Here is a 24,700-nt window from a genome sequence, read left to right as displayed (position 1 = left end):
CTTTGAAACTTTTCCCCATGAATTACTGTAGGGGATTTTAGTCAATGACCATTATTAGTATTTTTTGTAAAATAGTTGACACTAGTGATGGCGAATTCCCGCAATTCGCCGCTGGCGAATACATTTGCAAAATCGCCACGAAATTTCGCCAGTGTCACAAAAAATGGAAGCCGGTGTCCGGTTTTTTTGGACGCCGGGGCATTTTCGCCAGTGAATTTGCGCCAGCGTAAAAAAAAAAACGGATACCGTTTCGCGAATTTTTTGGTGAATCGAAACGCCCCAAATTCGCCCATCACTAGTTGACACATTTAAAAGCAATATTAATATTTTTTTTTTAGAATTTCAACTTTTAGATCTTACATAATTGGGTGAAATGCTCTATCTGTAAAATTTACAGATAGGCAAACTTTTTTACTCATTCTCTAGGGATAACTTCCTGTACTGGATCATTAAATAAATTTAGTGGCCACCAGCCAATATGACAGACTGTATATATGTATTGCAGAAAAGGAGCACTCCTATAATTAAGTGAAAATTATGGCTTTATTCATAATTGTGAACATTTTGGTATGGGATCTGTTATCCAGAATAACATTGCAGAAACTGGGGTTTTCCAGATAACTGATCTTTCAGTGTTTTTGATCTTCATACATTCAGTCTTCTAAAAAAAATCTTTAAACATTAAACCCAGTTGGCTGGTTTAGCTTCCAGTTAGGATTAATTGTATCCTAGTTGGGGTCAAGTACAAGGTATTGTTTTATTACAGAGAAAAAGCAAATCATTTCTAAAAATTTTAATCATTTGATTAAAATGGAGTCCTTTCTCTAATTTGGAGCTTTCTGGTTAATGGGTTTCCATATAACGGATCCCATACCTGTAGTGAAATTGGCACAAAAAAAATCACCTTGTGATGTCAAAAGTGTAGTGCACAGGAGAAAAAAACAAATACACCATGCACTCCTACACTGGGGACACGTGGGACAATACCTAAATCACTATTCGATACTTAACTGTCCCAATCCTCTGGAAGGGGTTAATAACCACACAGTTCAAATGAAATGTCCCTTCCCCAGAGCTCTTATTTCCCAGGTAGCGCTACCATTTCCCAAAAGTACCTCTCTCTTTGGAATTTAGCAGCAGCTTCCACGTAGCAGGTAAGTAGACCAGAATTGTCTTTACTTCGGGGCTCCAAGCTTGAATCCATGCCAGTATCTTCCTTTGGGTGGCTCATTCATCGGGGGGCTCTCAGAGGCAATCACACTGGAGATTATAGGTAGCTCTGCAACAGGATAAATCTCACCAGTGGCACCTTTCTCCTTCTGAGTCTCTAGCAGCTTGGCAGGGAACAGGCTGCTCTTAATCTGTACCTCCACAGATTCCACAGATTTAACAGCTTCTCTGTACTTAACAGTCTTACAGCTACTCGTGCTGGCTCTGTTCAGCTCTCTGGGAGACCCCTTGCATTTGGCTCCAAAGTCAGGCACACCCCCTCTCCCAAGGATGCACTGGGGTGCCCAGCCAATCGGGTCGCTCTCCAGCCTGTAACTGGGCTGGATGATGTCACAGGCAAAAAAAAAAAGGATTCCCCTACATTGGCAACACCAAATTGGTTGGATTAGTTTGTTAATCCTTGAACTTCATAGGCAGGTGTGTCCAATCATAAGAAACTGTATTTAAGGTGGCCAATTGCAAGTTGTGCTTCTGTTTGATAGCACGGGATCCTCAAAGCAATGCTCAAAAGATCTAAATAACAACAAAGATTGTTCAGTATCATGGTTTAGAGTTAGGCTACAAAAAGCTATCTCAGAGGTTTTAACTGTTCATTTCAACAGTAAAGAATGTAATCAGGAAATGGAAGGCCACAGGCACAGTTGCTGTAACCCCAGGTCTGGCAGGCCAAGAAAAATACAGGAGAGGCATATGCAGAGGATTGTGAGAATGGTTACAGACAACCCAAAGATCACCTCCAAAGACCTGCAAGAACATTTTGCTGCAGATGTGTAGCTGTACATCGTTCTACAATTTAACACAATTTGTACAAAGAACATCTGTATGGCAGGGTGCTGAGAAAGAAGCCCTTTCTGCACTCACACCACAAACCGCGTTGCTTGTTGTATGCAAAATCTCATTTAGACAAGCCACAGTCATTTTGGAACAAAGTGCTTTGGACTGATGAGACAAAAATGTAGTTATTTGGTCATGACAAAAAGCGGCTTGCATGGCGGAAGAAGAAGACCGCATTCCAAGAAAAACACCTGCTACCTACTGTCAAATTTGGTGGAGGTTCCATCATGCTGTGGGGCCGTGTGGCTAGTTCAGAGACTGGAGCCCTTGCTAAAGTTGAGGGTCGGATGAATACAACCCAATATCAACAAATTCATCAGGATGATGTTCAAGCATCAGTCACCAAGTTGAAGTTAGGCAGGGGTTGGCTATTCCAACAAAACAATAACACTCAATACACTTCGAAATCTACAATGGCATTTATGCAGAGGGAGAAGTACGAAATTCTGGAATGGCTGTCACAGTCCCCCGACTTGTATTTCATTAAAAATCTATGGGATGCCATTAAATTTAACTGAACTGGAAAGATTTTGTATAAATGAATGGTGAAAAATACCGCCATCCAGAAACTCATCAAAGGCTATAGGAGGTGTCTAGAGGCTGTTAGATTTGCAAAAGGAGGCTCAACTAAGTATTGATGTTATATCTTTGTTGGGTTGCCGACATTTATGCACCTGTCTAATTTTGTTATGATGCATATTGCATATTTTCTGTTAATCCAATAAACTTTGTCACTTCTGAAATACTACTGTTTCCATAAGGCATGTTATATATTAAAAAGAAGGTGCTACTTTGTATTTCTTGATGGGGGGAATTTGAATAATAGTGTATATTAAGAGCAAGTAGTCAAAAGGTAGATCAGACCAGTAAAGTGAAGCCAGTGTAAAAAGAAAACTTGCAAAAGGATCGCCATGCACATTTACAAATTAGTATGTCACTGACACTGCAAGGAGTGGCGCGGGTAAAGTGTCTTGGTTGAAAAGTTTGGCCAGTTTATAAAAGATTGAGCAGCTAGGTACAGTGAAGTGCGGGTTTTGCTGTTGTCACAAAATAAAGGTTAAGAATGCCAGAGGCATTTTTTTTTTTTCCCCACAGGGGTGTGTCAGAAATCCTGCTCTGCCTTGAAAGTATCTGACATTAATCCCTTATACCTCATTTGGAAGTTTATAGGTATAAATAAATATATATATATATATATATATATATATATATATATATATATATATATATATATATATATATATATATATATATATTTTGGTGGGTTGAAAGGTTAATCTTCTAGTGGTGGTCCAGAAAATGGATCTGTGGCAAGAATATAGCCTGGATACTCTCCATGCTGCGGCCCCTTCCCTTAGGACAGCAGAGCCTGTGAGAGAGCTGCCCCCAACTATCAATCTTTGTTGGAGCTCTTTCTAGCTATTCCTTATGTATCTAGAATGTGCTACAACGGTAGCTAGTCCTGTAACTGACTATACCTTGTTCACGGGGTCCTTGTTCCTGATTTTCACTAGAAGGATTGTCTTTCTAGGGCTGAACAGTTAAATTAGTTCTTTCACATCCATGTAGTTCAACAGATGAAGGCCAAAGAGGAAGAACCACTCTTTGCCAAACACTATATTAAAGTGTAACATGAAGAGGTTATAAACTGTAATAACTAATAATATGAATATGATAATTAGAGAAATTAGATAAATGGCCCAGTAACTAAGGAAAAAAGAAATGTTTGGATTTACATTCAAAAGGTCCCTATAAATATATATGCACATGGCTTTCTTTGCTTCTGCTGTTAATTTGGATAATGCTGTCACATTGTTTAAAAAGACTGTAGTACATAATAGTAATAGTTTTATACATGATAGATCTGTGCCTTAACCCTTTGCCTGCCAAGCACGTACACCATACGTTCTGGCAGGCAAGGGCTTCAACTGCCAAGCACGTACCTTGTATGTGCTTGCAGTTTTACACGCTGTACTCTGCATCAGCGGCTTTAGCCGCCTCTGCAGAGCTTTAGAAGCATTGACAGCCCCCTGGGCAACGACGCTGGGGGCTGTCATGTCGGTCCTGCGACAGGATTGTCGCAGGGCCGACCTAAAAGAGGCAGACACATCAGATCGTGTGTCTGCCTTGCTGCACTGCTTCCTCCTCCTTACCTCGTGTTCCAGCAACGCCCACACACTTCCTGCTGCCCGTAACTCTGCAGACAGCTTCTCAAAGAACTCCTCCAGCCATCAGATCACCCAGAAACGGTAAGTGGCCTTTATTTTACACAATTACATACACTTACCTACATTTATACAGTCATACACACATATTTTATTTTTTTGCATTTTTCATTTTGCCCTTTTATGCCCTTTTATGCATACGTAAAACATTGTGTGCGATAAATGCGGCAAACTGCAACATTTTTAGGCGATTTTCAGAAATGTTGTAAAAATCTCTACGTTTAGAAAAGCTTTGCAGTTTGGTGTAGAAAGATGTCTTTATCTTTGTTGGATTTGTCAGAACGTGTACTTTCCAAAAACATATGGTTTTGGGGGGTCTTTGCTGTTAGGAGGGTCTTGAAGCCAGGGCAGCCAGGCGCCCTAGGCAACCTGTCTGGCCCGACGCCAGCTGAGCGATGCGCAGGCAGATTGGCGCTCATGCACGCGCGCACCGATTAGCGCTTGTTTGCGATATGGAGCTCTCTCGTGCAAGCAATTTGTAAAAATGGAGTAAGTAAATGCAAAGATAGTCATGGAGATCGGGGACAGGACATGGGGTAGGCGACAGAAAAGGTACATGCCTGGTGCCCCACCAGCTTTGCTCCCTAGGCATGTGCCTACTCTGCCTACCCCTAGTTCCGGCCCTGCTTGAAGCACATAATATGAAGTCAAGGGTCTATGTTTACAGAAGGCAAATCGGCAGCGGAGAAAACTCATATGCACTATTTACATTTGGGGTCCGCACATGCCCAGCTGCCTTGGTAAATCAATGCATATTGGGCATCAAACTGTTCAGTAGATTCTTGGCATCAGTATTTATGGTGTTTTACAATTGTATGTAAGAAGTTGGGTGAGATAAATGTGTCCAATTGCAATATTTTTAGACAATTTTCAGAAATGTAAAAACCGCTGCTTTTATCGCCAAATTTAGGAAAGGCTTGCGACTTGGTACTTTGGAGTACAAAGACATGCATACCCAATTGGGATTTGTGGGAATGTGTAATTTCCAAAATATATGGTTTTCTGGGGCGAACATACTTTTTTCTACCTTTGCCCCCCCCCCAAAACTATGTAAATGTGTTTATTTTGGAGTACCTGAAATGACAGACCATATTGGGGTCTTCCTTTTGGGGCCCATATATGCCACGTGCTTGGGTACACCTATACATATTGGGCATCAAACTGTTCAGAGGACCCTAAGCTTTCATATTTGGGGTGATTTCTCTTGATACCTAAAAAAAATGTGGGTAATACGATGCTGCAGGGTAGAAATTTTGAGGTGATTTTTGGAAATGTCACCAAAATCACCAAATTCAGGAATGGTCTGCGGCTTGATACTTTGTAGTACAAAGACATGCATACCCAATTTGCATCCAGGGGAATGTGTACTTTCCAAATATATATGGTTTTCTGGGGTAAACCTACTTTTTCTACCTTTGCCCCCCCCCCCAAACAATCTAAATGTGTTGATTTTGCAGTACCTGAAATGACAGACCATATAGGGTGTCTTCATTTTGGGGCCCCTATATGCCACATGCTTGGGTACACCTATACTTATTGGGCATCAAACTGTTCAGGGGACCCCAGGCTTTAGTATTTTGGGTGATTTTAATTGATACATAATAGTATGTTGGAAATACGATGTTGCATGTTGGAAGTTTTGAGGTGATTTTAGAAAATGGCACCAAAATTGCCAAATTTAGGTAGGGTTTGCGGCTTGGTGCTTTGGAGTAGAAAGACATGCATATCCAATTTGGATTCAGGGGAATGTTTACTTTCCGAAAATATATGGTTTTCTGGGTTGACTTACTTTTTTCTAACTTTGCCCCCCCCCCAAACTATGTAAATGTGTTGATTTTGCAGTATCTGGAATTACAGAACGGATAGCTCAAATGAGGTGTCCACATTTTAGGACCCCTATATACCACATGCCTAGGTAAACCTATACATATTGGGCATCAAACCGTTCATATTCAGGGTGTTTTACATTGATACCTAATGATGTGTGGGAGATATGATGCTGTAGAGTGGAAGCTTTGAGGTAATTTTTCAAAAAAATCAATTTCTATAAAACATAACTTTAGGAAACAATCGCAACTTGGTAGTTTGGAGTACAAAGATATATTTACCCATTTTTGATTCACCAGAATCTGTTCTTTCTAATAATGGGTCATTTTCTAGGGTAAACCTACTGTTAGTGGAATGTTTGTCCTTGAAAACAGAAGTATGCCGCTTGGGGAGCGGTGCTTTGGAAGTTTGGTAGTGTACTGTTTGTAGATTTTGATCTATACAAGTTAGAAATCTCCATAAAGCTATATAAATTTGGTATTGCCGCGTTCAGGCAGGAGATATAGATCTGTCCAAATTGGCTGTGTTCTCATACATAAAATACATAATGTTTCTGATATATGTGATTGTTCTTTGTGAAACATAATTTTTTTCATTTTATTAGACACTTAGAAGCCTATATTTTTTTTACAGAAGTAGAATTACACCAAAATTCTTGCATATTTTGAAAGTTCATGTTGTCCTGAAAAAAACAATATATTGTTTTCCTGGGTAAACTAAAAGACTGCCCCAGTGAAAGAGTGCAAAATATCTAAAAACTGCTTGGCAGTAGATGTTTCTAGGACAAAACGGCTGGCAGGGAAAGGGTTAAACGTTGTTTAGCAAAAGTTGATGCTCCCTTTAGAAATACTATAGAAAATTAAGCAATTTTGGGAGCTATTTTTGCTCCATGCTTTTGGTGCAGATAGATTAAATGTCTGTCTGTCAGAATGAAACTATGATAATGTATGCATATTGTGCAACAGGAGATGCTGGAAAGCATGGTTTGTATGATCAAAGAACTGGCCTGCAGGTTGTGTTTCTTTTCCTTCTTTTAAAGTGGGCTGAAATGCAGTTGTTTTGATGTTTGGTTTGATGGATTTGTTTGCCACTGCATTCATTAGCTTCATATCAAAAAACTGACAGGCTGTTAAATGAAACTTTGGCTTAGATTTTCAGCCTGACTGTTTGGAGGCATTCCTGAAGATTCAATTTATTTATTTATTTTACTTGTGTGGGTAGCAGCCTCCAGCATTTGTTTTTTTTTTGTTTATGCAGAAGGAGCAGTTATTTACTGCGCTGATTTTCTTAAGTGAAAATAAAAATTATTGTCTGAGGGACATGCCATATTTCCAGTGTCGTATCATAACAGACCACTTTTGTTAGAGCAGGTGAAAGCAGAAACAAAACATATAATGCAACTGCATTTGTTTCCATTTAATTATATTTTCTGTTGGTTTATTACATTGACTCCAGGAAATAAAATGGGTTATAGATGGTTTTACTTAAATATAATAGAAGGGTATATGCATCAAACATTCATATTACACAGAAATGTGACAGATGCAGGAGGTAATAATGGCCCTGCTCATTAGTACTTACATTCAGTTTTTTATAGTTGAATGAAAATATATGTAAAAAATATTTTTTTTCCCTGCCTGTCTGATTTTTAAGTCAGTTTAATGTAATGTTTATACAACTATTTTGTGGAGAACCTTTACAACGAAAACATTAAAGAATTTGGGCAAATATGTAAGCCCCAGAAGGATCACATGCTGCACAGTATCTTAGGAAAACTGAAATATCTTGTCTGATAAAAAGACCAAGTCAAGCAAGGCTGTTTCTTTCCCCAATAGGATTGTGTGTTAGGTGGAGGTAGGAATATAGAGACTACTAATATTACTGCAGGAACCTTTCATGTTAGATAGATATAATTGCCTTTTTTATAAAATGAATATGAAAAAAAAGCATGATGCAAGTCTTTACACTAGGGCGACTGAAGAAGCAGCTGTTATAGCTAGTAGATACACGGACATCAGAACAGCCAGGGCAGATAAATGACTTTATATATTTCCTCTGATCAGTCACATTTGTTTGTTGGCACATGCCAACAAAGGCATGCTTTGAGACAGCAGAGCAGGAGGAAAGAGAGGAAAGCATATTTGCTACATTGAGTGATTCCTTCTGGCCTGATTGATGAGAGGAGCAATGTAAAAGGCAGCTGCTTATCTCTACCAATACATATTGTAGCATCCTGGCTCCTGCAAGCACAGATACCACATAACACCATATGTCAATGAAAAATTGGACAGACTGGTAAACCATAGAAAACTGCCACCAAAAGTATTGCACATTTAGATTATGTGGTAGATTAACTTTAGTTTTCTGCACATCATGGCCAACTGCAATGAGCAATTAATATTTTCACAGTGTTGGACATATCTGGTTTGCTGCACTGGGGAGATACTAAAAGCATGTATTGCTTCTATTGTGAAATAAAAAAAACTTTGCAAAATACCAGGCTTTAGTCTTTAAGGGCAGTTTAGCTCTCTTTGATTTCTATTGCTGCCTGCATACATAAGAAATAATACAAATTTCAGATTGCTCATTTGATAAAGCTTGTTTGATAATACAAATAATGTATTACAGGAGTTGCCTAATCAAAACTTTCACATTTCAGTGTATTATGTTGTCCCAAGTTTAATGTGTTCATTATTAAACAGCCCATCTTTGTCTGTGCCCCCCCACATTTCACAAAGCCGGAACTTGCATATTATTGCCAGTTTCCACATACATCTAAATAATTACACTTACTGTATTACATATGTGTACTTGTGTAGGGAGCAATGGCCTTGAACAGAATGTCCATCAACTTTAGAACCAAAATGGAAAGGACAGTATACTGCCTTGTTCAGTGAATTGTGCTAAACAGGGAAATTGAAGCTACTCCTTGTTTAGTTCTTGTGATTTAGATTAGATTACCACTGCACAGATAAACTCCCATCATAATAGACTCCTTCTAACAAAACAGTAAAAACAAAGGGTGGAGGCAGGAAGGTTCCTTGATACATTTGCATTTTTTTTAGATTATAGCACAACATCAGTTATACCCTGATAATATCATGATTTTGCCACAGGGCCTTTAAGAAATATTGTACTGTAGAATGTAAAAGTCTAAAGTTCATCACTTATGTGCTTGCTACAGCAATGTTGTGTGAGCAAAGAATACAGTTCTGCAGCATTGAGCAGCTGCTAGAAATAACATTGTGCTATCTCTTGGTCTAACCTACATTGTCAATTTGATCAGTTACTAGAAACTATAAAAAGCCAGGAGGTGTCACTACCACACTTTGTCCAAATATGTAACAGTACAATTACAGCTTTTTATTCAGGTAAAGTTAAAAAAATTATTTGGATGCTCTTCTAAGGACTTTTAAAATTCACAATACTGTTTTTTTTTCTCTGTTGGTTCAAACATATTAATCTCTTTATAAATGGCTATTAAAATAAATTGTGTGACAACAGTACCATCTTCAGGTCAGTTCTTTTGACTGGGCAGTACAGGAGAATATTTTCCGAAGGTAAACGGAGAACTGTTCTGTTGATGTTCTGCTTACATAAGAGCATTTTTATGAATGAAGCATAACAAAGAAGTGGGGTGTAATTGCTGCATGTTAGGTTTAGGGAACCTGTACCAACGCAATATAACTACAGCCCTTTAGCAGTGACGATTGTGCTTTGTGAGGATGCCCCTGGTAGATCTCTATCTGATTTCTAATCAGTTAGCTGAGTTTAGGGACTGACTAATATATTAATATACAATATATATGAAAGTTATGATACAAGGCTAATTAGTTAAAGAATCATATTCTCATTACATGACAGCTTTGAAACCAGGGTACATCAGAACAGGGGCATAACTACAGAAGAAGTTGAAGGAGGCCCAATAAGGCCCTAATTAATGCTACATTTCAATAGATTATAGTAGAAAACTGTAAATTTACCCATATATTTAGCCCTTAAATTGAATTTGCTGTGGGGCCCAGTAAAAATTTCTATGACGGTATACCTCCCAACATTTTGGGAATAAAAAGAGGGACAAAAAAAAGTTGCCGCATGTAGTGTGGCAATTTTTTTTTGACTATGCCCATTTTTGTGGCCACCTAATTACCATGTTCATTTTACAAAATTTATAAATTTATAAAAGTCTGATCATATTTCAGTGTTTTTTTCCCATTTATTACAGTTTTGCTAATGAAGGTGAATTGCCCTTTAAGCTGTGAATCTAACTTTTCCCAAGGGACCTGTTATCTCATATTGTTACAATTACTTATTTGCTTATCTAGATTGCTTATCTAGATACATTTGAATTGTTACAAAATGTATCTTATCTTCTGTTGTGGCTGTTCTGGGCTCTCTGCCAAAAGCCAATTAAGTTAGAAACTTTTTTTCTTTTTCTGGCTATTCAGTGCAGAGAAAAACTGACTTTCCGGTACAAATGACGGACTTCGGGTTGAGCTGTCAAAAGAAAGACTGTCCCTCTAAAAACAGGACAGTTGGGAAGTATGTGACATGGAAACTCTGCTTGATGATTTACTACCCTTAGCATAGCTTTTCAACAACTGCTCAGATTACACTGACCATTTTAGTATCATTAACACTCCTATCAGAATTAAAGATGGTACAGCTGTGACAGCTTTGAAGGCCTGGATCATTTCTGCCTCAGTGCTTTTGAACCTTTAGACTAGGGCACTAAATTCAGTATATAAAATACGACATTTCTAGCAACAGTCATTTTTAGGGTTTAGTTCTTAAAGCTGAGCAATGTTTTGAAGCATGAACCCTTCCTTCTGTTATCCCTTTTCACCTCATTAAGAGTGCCCCCCCCCAACAAAAACATTGTGCAGCTTCCTTCAAATGTGACTCTGTGCCATGTAACCTGCGTTGCATGGCGTTTAATTCCATAAAAAAAAGTAATATACTAATAATTATATTTTGTGTTGTAATCTTCCCTTAGCTGCACCACTCTATTATTTTGTTTTAAAAATGTCTTCATTATACCTGCAGTGCTAATGCTTTATAATTTGAAAATTGTCCCAGGCTAACTAAACAAAATATGTATATAGCTTATTTTGAACAGCTGGCATATGTTTAAAAGTATACGATTATGCTCTTTACTTGATATAAAGTGTTTATATATAGTGTTGTTACAATGCTTTATTGCCCTAATAACCAAGGTATTCAGTATGTGTGACAGGTGAATATACCATATATATTGTATACCATATAACAGCAGGTCACTTTATGAATAAATACATAGCTGCAGACACGAGTCTAGCATGGGCTTACATGTCTTTTGATTTTGTAGGGACACAGATAAAAGGTATGCAGATATAGAGCTCACCCTCACTGCATCGTAGCGTCTCCCTTTCCAATCGCTGCTCTCGCAGGAATCCGGCCACTTCATTCCGGAGTTACGCTTGCACATGAAATTACCCGCTGTTCGGCGCTGACCTAAATACTGACAGGAGAAAGATGCTGCTTTATTGTGCACACCATGTAGACATTACCAGAGAGTTAGGGCACGAAACACGTTGGTTTCACCTCCAACCCACTGCCAATGTCTACATCAGTGATCCCCAACCAGTAGCTCGTGAGCAACATGTTGCTCTCCAAACACTTGGATGTTGCTCACAGTGACCTCAAAGCAGATACTTATTTTTGAATTCCAGGCTTGGAGACAAGTTTTGGTTGTAAAAAAAACAGGTGCACAGCCAAACAGAGCCTCAATGTAGGTTGAAAATCCACATAGGGGCTACCAAATGGCCAATCACAGCACTTATTTGGCACCCCAAGAACATTTTTCATGCTAGTGTTGCTCCCCAACTCCTTTTACTTCTGAATGTTGCTCACGGGTTCAAAAGGTTGGGGATCCCTGGTCTACATGGTGTGCACAATAAAGCCACATCTTTAATATGAAGCAAACGTCTCCTGTCGGCATTTCGGTCAGCGCCGAACATCAGGTAATTTCATTTTGATATTGTAGTCCACTGGCTCTCTGATGCTGTTTTGAATTTATTCCCGAATTATGCTGGTCGTTTATATATACAGTTACAAAGCTAATTGCCTGCCTCTGAATGCATGTTTATTCTAAATGCCATGTACATGCCATCAAGTGGTCGCAGGCAACTGGAACCCCAATATTTTCCTTTTATTATTTATATTTTTACTGAAACATTGAGCAGGACACATACATTGCATGAACATATTTATTTTGTGCTATTAATGAGGTGGTATAGTGGTATGCAGATTTTGAAACAGATGGTCTATGTAATTATTACATTAGTGGCATTTGTGTGTGTGGTGCCATATATTGACATATTAACAATGGGATTATAAAAGGGGTAGTTCGCCTTTAAGTTAACTTTTAGTACGTTCTAAAATGAGCAATTAGCAAGTTTTCAATTGGTCTTCATTTTTTGTAGTCTTTTGCAGCTTTCAATTGACCCCGGCAGTCTAAAAACAATTCCTTTGCAACACTAAAGTTTTATTTTTTTTACGGAAACTTTGAGCAGGACACATACATTGCATGAACATATTTATTTTGTGCTATTAATGAGGTGGTATAGTGGTATGCAGACGGTCTATGTAATTATTACATTAGTGGCACTTGTTTGTGTGGTGCCGTATATAGGCATATTAACAATGGGATTATAAAAGGGTAGTTCACATTTGAGTTAACTTTTAGTATGTTCTAAAATGAGCAATTAGCAAGTTTTCAATTGGTCTTCATTTTTTATAGTCTTTTGCAGCTTTCAATTGACCCCGGCAGTCTAAAAACAATTCCTTTGCAACACTAAAGTTTTATTGTTACATTTTATTAATCTGTATATTGAGGCCTCTCCGGGTCATATTCCAGTCTCTTATTTGTGCCACTGAAGGTTGCTATGGTAAATTGGACCAGGGCCGGGCCAAGGTAGTTTGGCACCCTAGGCAAGGGATTCAAGCGCCCCCCATCCTGTATTTCCCACCTTACCATTATAGTTTTTTAATAAACAAAGCGTTCAACACATCAATGATTGAAACTTTTCATTTATATAAATATTCCCTCAAATCTTTACTTGCGACAGCAGCCAGCCGTATATATTGCCCCAAAATATGTACCTGTGCTAGCCATAAAAATTGCCTCCAATACTGCAACTGTGCCAGCAGCCAGCCATAAATATTGTCCCTAAATCTGTACCCATGCAGCCATAAAAACTGCCCCCAAATCTGTACCTGTGCCAGCAGCCAGCCATAAATATTGCCCCCAAATCTGTACCTGTGCAGCCATAAAATTGCCCCTAAATCTGTAACTGTGCCAGCCATAAATATTGCCCCCAAATCTGTACCTGTGCAGCCATTAAATTTGCCCCTAAATCTGTAACTGTGCCAGCCATAAATATTGCCCCCAAATCTGTACCTGTGTAGCCATAAATATTGCCCTGAATTCGTACCTGTGCAGCCATAAAAATTGCCCCTAAATCTGTAACTGCGCCAGTCATTAATAATTCCCCAAATCTATACCTGTGTAGCCATAAATATTGCCCTCGAATGTGTACCTGTGCAGCCATAAAATTTCCCCCAAATCTGTAACTGTGCCAGTCATACATATTGCCCCCAAATTTTGAACTGTGCAGCCATAAAAATTGCCCCAAAATCTGTAACTGTGCCAGCCATAAATATTGCCCCAAATCTGTACCTGTGTAGCCATAAATATTGGCCCCAAATCTTTGCCCGTGCAGCCATAAAAAATGGCCCCTAAATCTGCGCAAGCAGCCAGCCATAAAAATTGTCCCAGATCTGTACCTATGCCAGCAAGAACCAGGAAGCATCGGAATAAGGCCTTGAGTGCCACACTAACTCGCCAGCCCAGCTCTCCTCCTCTCTCTGCTGCTCATGGTGTTGACATCAACGTCTAGATGCGACGATTCCTTCAGCGTATGCACCACCACGCGTTGAGAAGCGATGGATGCCAGTAAGTAAAAGGGAGGTTAGGGATCGCTGCAACCTGCAGGAGGTAGACCGCTTGCAAGAATCAATAGTGCATGGTGCAGCCACATATAAATTAAAGTCACACACTTGGGTCAGGTGGTATAAAGCAGGTTTTATTAAAAAAAAAAAACGAAAAAAATTCCCACTAAAAATGCGCCCCTTATGAATGCGCCATAGGCAGGCGCCTACTCTGCCTACCCCTAGTTCCGGCTATGAATTGGACCCTAGCAATCAGATAGCTACTGAAATGCCAAACTGGATAGCTGTTGAACAAAAAGCTAAATAATTCCAAAATTACACATAATAAAAAAGGAAAACCGATTGCAAATTGTCTCCGAAAGTTACTCTCTACATCATTCAAAATGTTAATTCAAAGGTGAACAACCCCTTTAAATGGTTTGTATGTAGTACAATTATAGTTGTGCAAGGGTGCTCTTTGTTAATTTGACCACAGTTTTTTTTTTTTTTTTTTTAAGTTAATATAGTACAGTACATTATCTATGCATTAATTATATAGCTCACCAAAATGTTGGGTACCATGCTAATGGCGTATTACAGGGAATTATATAAAGTATATTTATGGTATATAAGGAATATTTGTAAAGTTATTGTCGGCATTTCCTGGTGCATGATGTCTTAGGTTACTAATTTTCTGTAGGTTTCTATCTATTTGTATTTGAAAAATCATTGTTGGCATGCAGTGTCCTTCTCTATTATGTCCAATTTCTCAGTTTATCCAGTAGAGGGCAATAAAATGACACATACAAGATGAAGTTATTTATCTTTGTAATACTGTTTAGATTTATTAGTTACATATATTCAAATGTATATACAGTATAATATAAGTTAGTTACTTTATATTTGTTCACATTAACATGTATTTTTTACCCGAAGTTACCTTATATATTCAGGCATCCTTTAGTATTATACCCTTGAAATATAAATAGCCATCATCATAGTTCTATTCAGTGCAGCCATTAGAAATATCCAGACCCCCCCAAAAAGGTGCCGTGTGCAATGATAAAATAAACATGGAGCAAATGAAAGAAAAGTCAGATCCTTTTGTGTTTCACACCTTTAGTATCCATGCTAGAATCTTCAGTACAGTCTTTTTGGTGTTTCATATGCTTTAAAGCAGAACTTTAAACCAGACTTCCGTAGTGGGCCTGACCAATAATAGCCTTCCTATGCCTCTGAGCCAAAGTTGGCCATAGGCACAAATATTTTTAGACCATGTGTTTATCATCCAGAACGTTTTCATACCATGGTGATCAGTCATTTAGTCGATTGGACAGGTTACAATTTCGTAGGTACTTAACTGAAAACAAAGTTTGTAGGCATTTTGCTGTCCCCTGTGCAGCTCCCTACTAATGCAGGGGGGGGGGGCATGCAGCCTCTGTAACTTTGCTGTCCTAGACCTGGGCTTTGTGACCTTCCCACAAATCCAGGCCTGCTGCCTGGATTGACCTGACCAAAGCTATATGGCACAGATGTTCTCTTTATAGTACAGATTTTTATTGTACTGGAAAGGAGATTGTTAGGGCTGAAAACATGCTAATATCTTTGGTTTTTACTGCTCTGCTTTGTGGGGTAGTGGCTCTGATTCTGAAAATGTATTTATAATTCCTGCCATAAAGCAAGATAGGCTTCTGTCAGAAAATAAGTTGTCAGGTCAGAACCAGGAGATATATTTCCAGATGCAAGCAAATGCAAGTGTGCTTTGTTTTCAAATAGTGCTACTATACACACAATATTTAACACTGTTTTCATGTAAAAGTAAACACTTAGCAAAGATATCCATTTTTGTGCCACAGATTATAGAATCTAGGAGCTGTGGCAGAAGGACATTGTTACAGACCATAGATTCAATGGTTTGTTACACTTCTGAATTGGCATCCCTAAGCAATGAACAGAGCTACGGAATGAGCAATCACATATTTGCTGTTGTTCTTGCACCTAAGATATCCATAATGCCATGTTCACCATCTTGCCTTTCCATGTCGTCCACTTGCGGCCCTCCTGCTTCCTCTTCCTACCACCTCCTACTCCTCATCATTTATTTATAGAACATCCGCAAGTTACAATGTATCATTTATTACACAGGGTCTTAAATTATTTAACAAATAAGGTTTAAAGAATAAAAAATAAAATCTTGTGCTTACAAGACCTTCCCATCTAAAGGGATGGGTAACATTTGACATACATTTTTTGACAAGAACTGGTGGTGATTCTTTATGGCATGTTGACTGGTCTGATCATTCAGGTTGGTTGTAAGGAAGCAATTGAAGTTTTAGAGGGATGAGGAGAGTGTGATAAGTCGTAGCAGGGAATTCCAGAGAGGGGCAGAAGCTCCAAAGAAAAAGGGAGTGTGAATTATTTTAAAAACATTTTTGACATCTTGGGAGAGATTTCATTGCCTTGCATGTGGATGTTGGTAGTTTTTAGTTCATTCATAAGGAAATTGGAGCCAATGATTGGATTTTTATAGGGGGGCAACTAATGAGGATCAGTGAGTTAAGTGAATGAGACTAGCAGCAGTGTTTAGAACAGACTGAAGTTGTTATAGAATGTAGATTGAAATGCTTGTAAGGAGTATGTTGCTGAACTGACGTAAATGTTTTGCATATTACTAATCGAAAATGTATATTCAACTAATGTTGTCTGCACATGAAAGCAACTGGATAAAGACTTCTAATTTAAGTAAAAATTTGCTGGCAATAGAGGGACTGAATAGAAAGATAAGGAATAAAAAGTAACAATAATAAATCTGTAAGTTCACAGAAGAATCGTTTTTTGGCTACCTGGGGCAGTGACCCCCATTTGAAAGCTGGAAAGATGTAGAGGAGAAAGACAAATAATTTAAAAACGATACAAAACAAATAATGAAGACTAAATGCAAAGTTGCTAGGAATAATACATTCTATAACAAACTAAAATTGACCTTAAAGGTTAATTTAAAGTGAAACTATTCTTCAAATTATTAATGTACATTAAAAGTTACCTATAGGTCAAGTTGATCACTTCCACTTATTGGGCTGCTTTTATAAGTTACTGTTTTGACAACCCGACTGTCCCTTTTGTAATGCAAACATACACAAATATGTAAAAATGTTTAATTTCTGTTTTCAGTGGGGCTCAATTATAAACAGAGGGCACATTTGCATCTGGGCAGTAACCCAGGGCAACCTAACAGAGTTTTTCTTTCATTGCTAAACCTGAAGATGGCTGAAAAAAGCCACTGACTGGTTGCTATGGGTTACTGCCCAGGTGTAAATTGGCCCTGTGTTTATACATGAGCCTTACTATCTCTTTAAGAGAGTTAAAAAGTGAAGTATAAAAGTATTTATTAGTAGTTAAAGCTAATTAATAAACTAAAATAACAGAAAAAATAGTCGTCTATAGCTAGAAATACTGCAATTTATTTAAATGTATTTTCTTTTTTCTCTGTAAAAATGATACAGTACCTTGTACTTAATCACAACTAAGATATAATTAATCATTTTTAGTGGTAAAACAATCCTATTGGGCTTATCTAAAATTTTAATGATTATTTGCAGATTTAATGTATGAAGTTTCAAATAACGGAAATACTCCTTATCCGGAAAACCCTAGGTCCTGAGCATTCTGGATAACAGCTCCCATACCTGTAATAAAAATTCATGTCTTCAAATTTGTCTACAGCAGGCTCCCCATCTTGGATCTTTTGAGTGTCCATGGCCCTGCACATGCTCAGTGTGCTCTAGGCAGCTGTTGAGAATCTAAGCTTATGGGGTTGTCATAAATCACCAATACAATAAGGCTTGTAATTATGATGCACAATATAGTGGTTTAAGAGCTATCTTCACTGCTAAATGGCTTTGGTGAATTTAGGCTGAATAAGACACTCAAGACATAGAGTAAGTAATGGCAATTCTAGCCTAATTCTTTGTTGAACTTTAGTTCTCTTTTGAAATGGCATCCGGGTGGTAGGGTCTGTGATGGAGGCAATGGGAAAGATTGACTGGAAGCCTTTTTTAAAAATCTATTTATGTTCGGACCCTATGCAATTCATACTTAAATCTGAGCCTTTTTCTAGGGTCAGTGAGCTTTGACAATGTGATCCTTATGTTTCTAGTAAACCAAACTGGAATAACAAGAAAGTACAAAGGAATTTCTTACATGTACAATGCTAACTTCGTGTTTTTCATACATCCAAATACATTTATTTATGTTGCTATAATACAATATGCTTTAAACACCTAAGTGTATAAAAATGTTACTTTGTAGAAGTCCTGATTTTGCAATGTTTTGCCAAATATATTCAATGGCAGCAGTTTTTATTTTGTACAGCCTATCTCTTTATCCAGTTTTTATTTTTACACTGAACTGTTCCTTTAAGATGCCATTTATTGCTAGATTGGTTTGCTATATATTCCCATCAGACTTTTTTTTACCCCTCACTCCATTTATTTACTATGGTAGGTAAATATATTCCTAAGTGTTGGTCAATACTGACTTTATGAACTTAATGACATGCTAAACTGCATATTTCCCTTCAATATATATGTGCCACACATATGTCCTTATTTGCTAATATTGCTAGTTTATGGCACTGCCTGCAGTATAAATATTAGTATGATCATTTGGAGCTTTTTACTTGCCAACATCAACAGGGGTTTCCAATACAATTTTAGAATAATTTTTATATTGAATTTGTAAGCAAGCTATGTTTGATGTTTATTTTACTCATATTTTCCAAACTTAGCTGGTAGTAAAAGTCTCTCTAAACATGTTTGGAATATGTTTTTGGAACTCCTTATACCCCAGACTTTTGTATAATGTAATGTGTTATGCCAGTAACTTTATTTTTGGCTTTTTAAGTATTCCTGCAACTCACAACTTTAAAAATCAAAAAACAACCAAAAAGTTTTATTAGTTTGATCATTTTTACATTCATTAACAATAATTAAAAAGACCGTTAACACAGCGAATTAAATAATTTGTATGTAATTGTTTCTTCCCCTCCCCATTTTTTCTGAATGCATCATTCTCACATTAAAGACCTTACTGCTAGGTCAATTACATTTCAGCAAAATAAATAGGTACAGGTTTAGACTGAATGTGACAGAAAGTTTTAACTTCATACTAGTTCATGAAATCAATTGCACTCTCACTTCTGTCATAAATTGCCATTTTTAAAGGTCTCTGCATTTGTGACAGCTGATAAAAATTTTATATACAATTCAAATTTTCTTATTTGGCTTATTTTATGAGACCATGTTAGCAAATTGTTATTTGGTGTACATTCTCTAAGGCTATTGCCAAATTTCTTTTTTTCCCCTACCTTTCCTGTACTAATGGGAATAATTCCAGCATTGCTCAATTTTGTGACACTTTTTTTTTTAAAATTCAGTAACTTGAAAGGTAATGAAACCTTCTTTTACCTTTTTATGATGAACTAGATCAGAACAGACATTTGCTGAAGTTTTTTCTTTCTTTCTTTTGTTTTAACTTTTTACTTGGCTTGCAATGCATTCTTTTGATATTTATAGTGACCAACGTGATATTATTTTACTCTTGTTGCTGTGCAGTGTGGTCTATTTGAGTTGCTTTTCCCTAGGATGTTATATAAAATGCAATAGAGAACATATTTGTTTTCTAGATGTTTGTTTGTTTCTTTACATTTGCTAATTACTGTGAAATTGTGGCTGGATATTTATGGTTTTATTACTCCATATTAAGATTTACCAAAGCTTAAACTGAAAATTCGAAATTAGAATTTTTGACATTTTATATGGTCAAAACTGTCAAATTCGACTAGGGAGTTATTAAAATGTGAAAAAAAAATTGGATTTCGACTTTCGAGATTTATAATACTCTGGCTCTTTAAGAGCTCAAATTCGACTATTTGCCATTGAAAACCTGCCAAATTGCTGTTTAAGTCAATGGGGTAGGTCCAGGGTTCAATTTGGTGTTGTTTGTAGCCTTTCTGACATTCAAGTTTGTCTCAGAGAAAAAACTTGAATCTGGTTTAATTTGATTCTAATTCGATTCGAGTTTTCGGGTTGATTTAATTCATCTGAGTTTTAAAAATTAGATTTTTTTAAAAAAATTTGAATTAACTTTAGGGGAAACTAACATGAATTCGAAACTCGACGTTTGATAAATGTGCCTCCAAGTGTTTATCCTGTTGGGCTCTTAATACTGGAGACCATAAAGATGTCTGCATGTATGGTGATTATGGCGAAGTGTATGGTGATGTCACAAAAATCCTTCTGTCGCACCAAAATAATAAATCTTTGCAGTGTATAAACTGTGTGGAGTGCCATGATTCAGTAGTAGAATGTTTCAGTACAGAGTACATACAGTTGTAAGCATTTTACACATAAATTCTTTTTTCTGTTAGAAAAGCGTTGACACTAAGATACAGTTATGGTTTACCTGATACTCAAAGCACATCAGAGGCAAGCCTCTCTCTTCATTGGGACATGATGTAAACAAATCATGGGATTGTTTTAATAATTTGAATAGTTTTGGTAGTAGTTTATCAGTCCTCTGAATACAAAGTAGTGGTTTCTATGTTGTGGTAAAGATTGGTTGACATTTATATAAAAGGTTTACACTTCTAACCTTATAGTAAAAAAGTTTTAGTTTGGGATCATCTCTTTGGTGTCAGTCATTGCTAACTATTCTTATTACCTCATGAATAGTTAAACCTTTTTGTTGACATTTGATATCCCAGTGTTGCTAGTAATTTTGACTACTGTGAACATATTTTTGATCAAATAGTAAAGAAAAAACAATTAAAATGATTTGCAAAACTATGTTAAACACTGGTCTTGTACAGTGAGACATTCTTTTGGAAATAAGGAACCTAAGATATGATTTTGATTTAGTCAGTGTCTGATTCAGTCCATATATAATTTTGTTGTCTAAGTCAAGACCTAGAGCAGCAATGTTACAACAGGGAAAAGCTAGAATGAGATTCTTTTTAAATATGGTACACTGCTAAGAGTTTGTCCTTGATATATTATTGATTACATAGAGCCTTTGCCCATTGGGATTTTCCTGACTGCATACATTCTGCATGAAATTGAAGCTGCTCCCTGCACTTGTGCCATATTTTCTATTACTTTGTGAATTTGGCTTGATTTCAGAATCCACATGGGTGTAATGTACAGGTGTTTCATTGCTGTGTTCTCAGTATAAAAGGCAAATCGCATATTCCTAAATCATTGCTTGTCATTAAAATAGAACCCAGTAGGGCTTTTGTGAAGGGTAAACTTTACCAACATTATTTAATAACAGAGTTAACTCCACAAATGATTTAACTGTCCCTTTTGCTAGCAGATCCAATTTCATGTGAAAGTAATGCAGAAGGAAACATCCTATTTTAACATTCTGTCGCTGTTTGTAAATAAGAAATTCTGTGTTTTTTCAGCAGTGTTAAGAACAAAGCTGTATTTAAAAAGTAGTATTGTGTGACTGTTTATTCAATTGTCCTTCCTGAAACGTTGAATCACCTGATCTCATCCATGGCTGTGAATAAAAGGCTAAGAGAAAAAATAAATCGATTTATTGGCCATACAGTATATCTGTTTCAATGCCTCAGAGCTCCCGTGCTTTATATATCCATGATGCAAAAGTAAGGATACCAAAGTGGATGTATGCCCATTTAACATGTTAAAAACAGTGATTATGAAGCACACCTTGTGTAAGATGGTTACAATCACCATGTAATGAAAAAATGGACACTGTGGGACAACAATACTCACTTAATTGTACTTTTAAACTCACTGAAACTACTCTAATACAGATGGTGCATTTGTTTCAATAACACGGCACACTATTGTATAGACCGTCTGCATTTCATTTAATTGAAAAAGGTGTAATTATTCTATATTTGAAAAGAATGACTTGGTAAGCAATCTGAGCCAAATGTCTACATAAAGTATGCTTGACCTGTATTTTTTTTTATGCACAGTTTTATGTTTGGACCACAGATTGGAATTGTATGTATGTATATCGGCAACATTAAATAGCTCCTACAGCTCTAAATAGTAATATATTTCGGTTGAAGTTGATGTCTTACCATTTACCAAGACATTTGCTTTTTTTTGTTTTTGTATATGTCAATGACATAGGTCTGTAGTAATCTGTTAGAGTAGAGTACATATATGTATATAGAGGTACATTCCCCCTTTAACATAATACAGAGCAGAATAATACAGAAAGCACATAAAACTTATATTATGAATGTATTATGTTCTCAAGCTAGCCTTGGTTGCTACTACCCTGTACTTGACGGCAGATCCACCTATTTTGCTGTAAGAGCAGTTCCTTGTTTTTCTGTGCTGTGAAGCAATATCTCTATCCTCTCCATGTGGTAACTCCTAGTTAACTTATTTTTTATATGTTCTATCTTCTTGTTGAATTCCTAAGTAACTCCTATCCTACCTGTGCATAAAGTTCCCATGTAAAACCAGTATAAGCCCTGTGATTTCTTTTTGACTCTTCAGTGTTCTCCCCTGAATAGAAGTGGTGGGCTGGAGAAAATAAATAATTTTTCCACCCTATTGCAGCACCTTTGCAGAAGCTGCTAGGACTGCACACTTCAGCAAATAAAACACTCTGTCATACCGGCTTCTGAAAGAAAAATACTGAAACAGTGCGCTCAGTGGAGGGCTGGGCAGAGGGGAAAAACTGCCAGGCAATGCTGTTGTCAAAAAGTGCTTGGGGAGAGCACTGCACTTTGAGTTCAGAGTCCACAGAGCTTTTGTCAAATAAAATTTTACCTAAAATAAAAAGGATCGTACACTCCTAGCATTATACCTTTTGTTTGGTTATATTTGTAAAAAAAAAAAAAAAGTGCCTAAAATCACTTGCTACCACGTTATATATGAAAGCGAGAGATCTCCAACTTTCTCATGTCCCTGCACACCTCCTAGTTAGATGGGATGCATGCAAAGTTAGCACTAAAGCTTTCTTTGGCATCCCATGTGTTGCATTAACATGACCTTTAGCCTTATGACATGTCTTTCACTGTCCCTTAACAAAACAGCATAGATGAATATAAAGACATGATTATAATATTTGGCCCTAAGCTTCAGTAAGAATGAAGATAGACAGTACCGCTTAGTATTAGAATCCCTGCCAGCCGAGAAGGTTTGTGTATTGTAGTCATGACCGTGTTTGTTACTACAGTGCTGACACTTAAAATAAAAAAGAGGCAGTAGAAAAACTCTTAATCAAAGTTAAGCATATGAACATGAATGAGTTTTCTTGCTAATCACACTCAACATGTATGATCCATCAACCTGGTTTGATGGCATTATGTACAGTCATATGAAAAATTTTGGGAACCCCAAACTTTGGAGTTTTGTTTATCACTGGCTGAGCTTTCAAAGTAGCAACTTCCTTTTAATATATAACATGCCTTAATATATAACTCTGCGCTAGTCGAGGAGGGGACGCATCGCTAGTGCAGTGAGCGCTATTGCAGTTAAAAAAAAATGTTTTCATGTGAAGTAGTTATGTACTTGTTTAGTTGTTGCTGGGGTCAGCTCCCAGTAACCTTTTTGTGCTTTAGGGTCAGTACACACAGGCAGATTCAGGAAGATTAGTCGCCCAGCAACAAATCTCCTCTTCTTCGGGGTGACTAATCTCACCGAACTGCCTTCGTGCCGGCTGACTATCCCATGAACGCTGCCTTTACGACCTGGCCTGCCTGATTGATCCTTCTGAGTTGTGTTATCTTCCGTCCAATATCCTTGGTAAACGATCGCCTTTGCCAGTCCAGAACTCTTGCTTAGCTCCTCTTTTATTAAGACCAGATCAGATTAGCGGAGGGCTCCTCCCGAAGTGAAAGGCGGCTGCTACAGGTGGAAGCAGAGCCGAGACCAGGGAGCTTAGCACCTGTTCTAGATTTAGGGAGCCGAATGTGAAACTTAGGCCTTTCACACAGGTCATGTGATTCTGAGGTAAAGTCTTTTTTTTTTTTTTAATTTGGGCGTCCAGTGCGTTCTTTCTTTCTCAGGATGTACCAAACTGTAGATTTTGACACTCCTAATATTGTAGTAATTTCTCTGTTTTTTTTTCTATTTTTGCAGTTTAAGGATGTCTTGTTCACCTGCATGAAGAGCTCCTTTGACCGCATGTTGTTTGTTCACAGCAAAATCTTCCACATACATTCCACATTCCCCCTCAAATCAACTCCAGGGCTTTTATCTACTTTATTGATAATGACATAACGAAGTGCCCACACCTGCCCATGAAATAGACTTTGAGTCAATTGTCCAATTACTTTTGAGCCCCTGAAATGAAGTGATTGTGTTAAAAAAGGCTTTAGTGCCTCACATTTTTATGCAATCTTTTTGTTCAACCCACTGAATTAAAGCTGAAAGTCTGCAGTTCAACTGCATTTGATTTATTTCATTTAAAATTCATTGTGGTAATGTACAGAACCAAAATTAGAAAAAAGATGTCTCTGTCCAAAGACTTATGGACCTAACTGTATATACTGTATATTCACGTTTCGGCCTCCCCAAGTCCTTTCTCAAAGTCCATCTCTGCAGCAAAAGGTGAATGTGATA

At 37.4% G+C, this 24,700-nt stretch overlaps 1 protein-coding gene across 3 annotated transcripts in view; it reads left to right on the top strand.

Annotated features, from left to right (window-relative positions):
* The window catches only part of kdm4c.L (lysine (K)-specific demethylase 4C L homeolog), a 121,954-nt gene that overhangs the window by 38,702 nt on the left and 58,552 nt on the right, over window positions 1–24,700 (top strand). The window contains exon 9 of one of the 3 annotated variants that reach the window (XM_018258148.2): window positions 1,833–1,892. The exons of the other annotated variants lie outside the window; for them this stretch is intronic. Within the exon in view, the coding sequence (XP_018113637.1) occupies window positions 1,833–1,835 (3 nt within the window). The 3' untranslated portion in view covers window positions 1,836–1,892. Of the gene's footprint in view, window positions 1–1,832; window positions 1,893–24,700 lie in introns of those variants that run through there. 3 annotated transcript variants of the gene reach the window in all.

This window comes from Xenopus laevis, chromosome 1L (assembly GCF_017654675.1).
Source record: "Xenopus laevis strain J_2021 chromosome 1L, Xenopus_laevis_v10.1, whole genome shotgun sequence".
Classification (NCBI taxonomy): domain Eukaryota; kingdom Metazoa; phylum Chordata; class Amphibia; order Anura; family Pipidae; genus Xenopus; species Xenopus laevis.
This window is presented reverse-complemented; position numbering and strand designations above follow the sequence as displayed.